Below are 6,750 nucleotides of genomic sequence, written 5' to 3' on the forward strand. Positions count from 1 at the left end.
CGCAACTATCTCGGAAGACATTTCATTTTCTTTCATTTACGTTTTGCCTGTGCCACTCCCGGAATAAGAGTGAAATAGACAGACAGAGAGCGAGAGCGAGAGCGAGCGAGAGAGAGAGAGAGAGAGAGAGAGAGAGAGAGAGAGAAAGAGAGAGAGAAAAAGGGGGTGGGGGAAAAAGGATAAAAAAAAGATAGATGAGAGAGAGAGAGAAAATTCATTCGTGTTACGTCATCGAGTACGCCGATCGATCGTCTTCGAACTTCGAGGTGGTAGGAAAAATCGTGAATTGCTGTTTTTTCTTGCTGATACGTCGAGCCTTTGACCGGGACCTACTGCAGCTACTAATACCAATGTTGCTACTAATACTACTTACTACTGTCATTACTATTACTATTACTATTACTATTACTATTACTATTACTATTACTATTACTGCAACTATTGCTATTACTGTCGCTAAGTACATACACTAGCAGTATGTATCTAAAATCTAAATTTTCTCTTGATATTGGTGAATGACAAAATGGTAACAAAATTTTCTCTTTTTCTCTAAGGGAATTTATGCAAAGGAAAGAAAAAAAAAAAAAAAAAAAAAGTAAAAAAAGAAAAAAGTATCCTCCCTCTCTACCTTCTCATCCTTCGCCTCGCCCCGCTTCCCTCCTCCTCTCTTGCCGACCGTCCAACGTCCCGTATCATTTCAAGAAAAAAAAAAACCAAGAGAGAGAGAGAGAGAGAGAGAACTATATCTATACTAGGCGCATACGTACATGGGATATAGAAAATAAAAAAAAGAAAAATAATAAGTCAGACAAATTCTTGAAGACAAATTCTTGAAACGTAACTTTCCTGAATAAATCGTAATAAAGAATACGATGTAACGGATTGGATGGATGTAACGGGCCTCGTAGTCGATAACCGATATTCGATATCACGGATCGTATCGAGTTGTCCGATCGTCAAAGTGTCTTTCAAAAGTTTCTTTTCTATCCGGTTACAACGACGACGAGGCGATAGAGGGCGGAGAGAGAGAGAGAGAGAGAGAGAGAGAGAGAGAGAGAGAGGGAGAGAGAAAGAAAAATAAAATAACAATAAAGAAACAACGACGACAAAAAACACACACGAACACACATATACATACACACACACACACACACACACAGGTACACATACACATATATATATATAGAAAGAAGATGAAGGAGAAGAAGAAGAAGAAGAAGAAGACACACAGACTAGGTATCGACGAGCTATCTCAGACATTCCCAAAGTCACTATACGCGAATGGGAGAGGCGAGTAAGTTGGCTCTCGAAAAGATCGAAGAAGCGCAGCTGTTCCCGTCGAACGAAACGACGAGAGAGAGAGAGAGTGAGAGAGGAAAGGAAGGTGTAGGGAGAGAGAGAGAGAGAGAGAGAGAGAGAGATAGAGATAGAGATAGATAGATATTCCTTGGAAAAGCGCGATTGGAATCTCGATTTGGTCGAGACCATTTTAACGTAAAACGAAATCAAAGGAACGCACATTCTCTTTCTTTCTCTCTTTCTCTTGTTCTCTTTCTTTCTCTTTCTCTCTCTCTCTCTCTCTGTCTCTCTCATTCTCTTTGTCTATTTCTTTCTTTCTATCTAAGTATCTCTATCTCTATTCGTCTCACATTAACTTCCCTTCCACATCTTCGTTCAAACAAAGACAACGTGAGGCTTGTCCGGAAGCGGTGGCTCGTAATCATAGTCGTACTCATAATCGTAACCATAATCGGCGCGCTGTACGTTCATTCGTGTATTCTGCATACGATAAAGGGATAACATTTCCGGTGGCTCATCTCGAAGACCTGTAACATCCGCTACTGCGTAGACACCCTCATCCAATGGTTGTTGCTGTTGTTGATATTGATGTTGAAATTGATGTTGCTGTTGTTGTTGTTGTTGTTGTTGTTGTTGTTGTTGTTGTCTTCCATGAATACCAGCCATTGAGGTAGGTGGTTCTATTATATCCAGTCGTCTTTCTGGCCGAGCGTACCTCGGTGTTTCATAAATGTTACAATCTTGTGATCTAGGAACCCTAACGACTGCTTTAGCTCTAGGCGTGTCGTAGGAAGTGTCCTCGTGCCGGGCCAATAATCTTCTATTACATGATTCCGCGTTCTTCGCTAATTCCTCGTTACTTCTACCAACGTAGACTAAAAATTCTGGCCTGTTTGGTGCCGCATAAGCCAAGCGTTTCTTCCTCTTGGCCCTTGTAAGATGAGCTATCAATGCCAGGATACTGGCTGTTGCCGCGAGGCAACCAGCCGCGGATAAGCTGAGATAGAGAGGACTCAATCTGCAACGTAGGGATCCTTCCGGTAGGGCGATCAGTGGTTTCCCAGCAAATTCCTCATCCGTACAAACGATGTCGTTCGTGTCGAGCTCCAATCGCGTCTCGTTACGCCTTTCTTCCGCTCTGATAACGTTCCAGAGCCAATGCACCGAACAGTTACAAACGAGAGGGTTCCCGCCGACTCGTAGCAAGGAGAGACCGTCAACCGGAAACTGCGTTGGTTGAAGAGTCGCGAGACTGCAACGACGCAGGGAAACCCATTTTAAATATCGAGCACCGTACAATACACGTCCAGGTAATTCCTTGAGTTCGCGATTCCCATCTAACGAGATCCTTTCGAGATTGACATTATCCGCAAACGCTCTCGCGTGGATATTCTCAAGCGTGCAATCGTCGAGTTCGAGACTTCTCAGTTCGAAGAGATTGCGAAAGGCCACAGGACGTAATGTACCAAGGGGATTACGATTGAGTATCAAACTCGAAAGAACATTAAGTCTGGCCAATGCAACAGTCGGCACCGAGGTCAAGTTGTTTCCCGAGAGATCGAGACGCAACAAACCTGGCAATCGGTCGAAGACATCGTCGGCGATACTTCTGATCACATTGTCCGCTAAATTCAACGAGACCAACGACGGTAAGGACGGCAAGGAGTCTCTTGTTAATTCCTGAATAAGATTCTCCGAAAGATCGACGTTCTCCAGGCTCGGTGCCAAAGCCAGATTATCGGCTGGTACCTCCAAAAGAGAATTTCTTTTTAGAAGTAACGTTCTTATCTTGTGTAGATTCTTCATCAGATCTTTAGGCAAACTTGTGATGGAGTTACCACTGAGATCGAGAACTTCTAACTCGCTGGTATATTTGAACGCTTGCTCGTCCATCTCCGTTATGTTGTTGTCAGCCAGATTCAACTCTCTCAATGACTTCAAACCGTTCAAAGCATTTTTCGCTATTGTCCTGATGGAATTCGAACTAACGTTGAGGGTTAAAAGGCTCGTTTGAAGTGCGAAATTGTCCGTCCCAAGTGTACGAATCAGATTCGAACTAAGATCGAGACTTTCCAGGTTACCGTAGAAACAAAATGTTAAGTGTAGGTTTGCCACGCGATTGTTCGACAGATCCAAATGTCGTATCTCCGGATTGAGCTGGATCGGTACGAATTCGAGATCCGCGTAAGCGCATGATGCCTTTAGGGTTTCGTCGTCGCAACGACATCGTGGCGGACAAAAGCCGCCTGACACGGCACTCGTCAAAACGACGAGCATCGTTATCGCGATCGGCCCCCTTCTCCTCGGCAAGGATCCACACGATGCCATTCCATATGAGCTTCCTCCCGACCGAAACTGTTCTGTAAATCATAATTAAAAGGATCGATTAATTTCTTTGATCGACAAATTTTTCTTTTTTAATTTTTTTTCTTTTTTCTTTCTTTTTTTTTTTTTTTTTTTTTTTTTACAAATCAAAACATTTTTCATCTATTATATCGATCAACTATTCCTTTCATTCTGGTCTTTAACATTTTATGTAATTATAAGATATTGAGAAAAAAAAATTTTTTTTTATAAATATTAAAATATATTTACAATAAGTATTACGTATATAGGATGAGATCATAAATAAATGATCGATTAGTTTTATTCGTAAAGAAATTATTTCTTACTTTGTTTTGATAGAAATAAGATCGAAAAATTTGATATATAATATGGACCAATCTTTCCTTCACTCTTGTCTCTGCATTTTATATAATTATTAGTTATTTAAAAAAAATGGAATTAATATATATTTGGGTCATAACATATATATATATATATGTATATATATATATATATATATATATATATATATATATAATGTATGTTACTATTTTTTAAAAGTGTAACAATTTGAATACTTTTCATTGTTGGTTTTACAGATGTGTAATCGCATACGTAGGGAAAATTTTGAACGTTTCAACGAAACAATTCAACGAACTCCGAAAAGTGGAACGCGACGGTCTAATGAAAAATATTCTGGCTGACTGTTATCAATGATGAAAGCACTTGTGTCAGACAACTTTGGTAATATGAACGTCGAAATACGAAATGAAATTAATCCGGTAGTAAACGAATGATTGTACGAATCGTTGCGTTGACATTTTAATTCGATTAATTTTTTCCGAGAAAAGGGAGGAAGAGTGTAGTAATAGTCAGGGAAATTAGGATATCAGAGAAAAAGAAAGAGAGAGAGAGAGAGAGAGAGTAAAATTAAATCACGTTATTGATAAGTAAACATGTTTAAGATAGAAGCTAATCGAATTGACGAAAGATTAAATGATATCAACGGAGTGAAATATCACTAATGAAAATTTTTGGAAAATTTTCGGTCTCAACAAAATCTGAAAACAAACAGATGTCTCGAAATATATCGAGAATAGAAGATAATATATAAATATTAATATATTGTGATATATGTGATATATAATATATACCCACGTATAATAAGAACATACTAGAAATTTATAGGATTCGATTTTGAAATTCAAAAAGATATCGTGAGTTTATAATTTATGCATTTCTGGACATAGAAAGAAAGAGATAGATAGATAGATAGATAGATAGATAGATAGATAGATAGATAGATAGATAGATAGATAGATAGATAGATAGATAGATAGATAGATAGATAGATAGATAAAGAGAGAGAGAGAGAGAGAGAAAGAATCATGGTCGTTTGGTTTCCTACCTGTTGGAACGCATCTGGCCTCTGCCACCTGTTCGAAAAGGATCGTTCTCCGCCTCCCTCGAGGCACCAAAAGGAAAAGGACGCATTTACATTTCCCAACAGCAGCGGCAATAACAGTGGCAGTAGCAACGGCAACGGCAACGGCAACGGCAACGGCAACGACAACGACAACGACAGCAGCAGCAGCAGCAACAGCAGGAACTAGCAAGCAGTGACAGCAACGGCTGGTCGTTCGATTCGACAACGGTCTGTCTACTACCCTCCAAGTTTTCAAATTTAACGCCGCACCGCACCGCACCGCACCGCACTGCATCGCACCGTTCCGTGCCGTGCCGTGTTGCCCAGTTTAAAATCGTTCGAGTGAACGGACGGTCGATTTTCCTCAACCATCTGCTTGCATTTTAGCGATTGTTAAACTTGATAACGATTTAATATTCGTCATAGTCATTATGTATAATTAATTAGTGATTAGATTCTAACGTCTTATTAGAATCCATTAGAAAAGGAAAAAAAATCTTGATAATGGTATCCTAAAAAAGATCTCCTTTTAATATACGGGGCAACGTTTAAATAATTCGTCCTGACGAATAAGACTTTTACCATTATCTAAATGAACAGTTTAAATATATATCTGAGTTTATAACTATATGTATAAGGTATATAAAATGTGTGTGCATATATATGTATATATATATATATATATATATATATATATATATATATAAAAGAGAGAAGAAAAAAGGTCAAGCCTGGAATCGACCTTTTCCGAGTTCTCTTTTAGAGCGGAAGGTAGCGTGAAATTTTCATAAAACGATCAACAGGCTCCCTTTTTTTTTCCTTTTCTTTCTCTCTCTCTCTCTCTCTCTCTTTCTATTCTCTCTCGCTTTTTTCTTTTTTTCCTTTTTTTCTCTCCGTGGGAAGCGATATTTAGGTTCATCGAAATCCCCTTGTTCGGAGTACGACGTGCCTGCCGGAAAGTTATGCAAATTGAAGAAAAGACTTCTCCTCGAGAAGTCGTCGTGAGGGTGTCGAGGGTAGAAGACAGGGAAGGAGAGAAAGAAAAGAAAGAGATAGATAGATAGATAGATAGAAAGAGAGAGAGAGAGAGAGATAAAGATAGAGATGGAGAAGTAAAAGGTAGGGTGAATCAAGAGGATATGAGTATTCTGAAAGAAGGGTAAGAACGGTAATGGGTGAAGATACATTCTAAGAGTATTGGAATACACGGACAACCAACGGTGCGAGAAAGTATCGAAATCTAGTATCCAGATCGTAGATCTAGGCCGTAGATCTTGGAAACATTCTCCCTTTTGGATGAGAGAGAGAGAGAGAGAGAGAGAGAGATAGTCCTATCTCCTATCCAAAAACGACGTTAACCGTACCTAACTTAGAAATCTACTTTTGCAGAAGCAACCCAGACCCAAACAGACTGCGGACAGGAACCCTTAGGAAAAATCTATCCAGGACTATCTTGCAAATTACTTTATTTCGCTATTCCATTTGGCTATATCGAAAACGTTTCCTACGAATATATCTATATATACAGGGTTGTCCATTTAAATGTGGCCACCTAAATATCTCTTGGGTTTATTCTGATATAAAAAGTTTTTTTTCTTTTTTCTCTCTTTTTTTTCTTTTTTTTTTTTTCTTTCTTTTCAAGTATTGTTTTTTATTTTCTTTCCTTTTGTTTTAAATAATGTCTTAATTTGTACATCATA

The 6,750-nt window shown here is 38.9% G+C and overlaps 1 protein-coding gene across 2 annotated transcripts in view; it reads right to left on the reverse strand.

Moving 5' to 3' along the window:
* LOC118443819 (uncharacterized) overlaps window positions 1–6,750 on the reverse strand; it is a 25,197-nt gene continuing 18,447 nt past the window's right edge. The window contains exons 1-2 of one of the 2 annotated variants that reach the window (XM_035871337.2): window positions 5,033–5,115; window positions 1–3,659 (exon numbers count right to left, since the gene is read on the reverse strand). In XM_035871337.2, coding sequence (XP_035727230.1) covers window positions 1,675–3,627 — 1,953 coding nt within the window. In that variant the 5' untranslated portion in view covers window positions 3,628–3,659; window positions 5,033–5,115 and the 3' untranslated portion in view covers window positions 1–1,674. Of the gene's footprint in view, window positions 3,660–5,032; window positions 5,116–6,750 lie in introns of those variants that run through there. The other variant, XM_035871334.2, reaches the window with a different exon arrangement.

The sequence above is a fragment of the Vespa mandarinia genome, chromosome 1 (genome assembly GCF_050613455.1).
Source record: "Vespa mandarinia isolate Hongniang chromosome 1, ASM5061345v1, whole genome shotgun sequence".
NCBI classification, from domain to species: domain Eukaryota; kingdom Metazoa; phylum Arthropoda; class Insecta; order Hymenoptera; family Vespidae; genus Vespa; species Vespa mandarinia.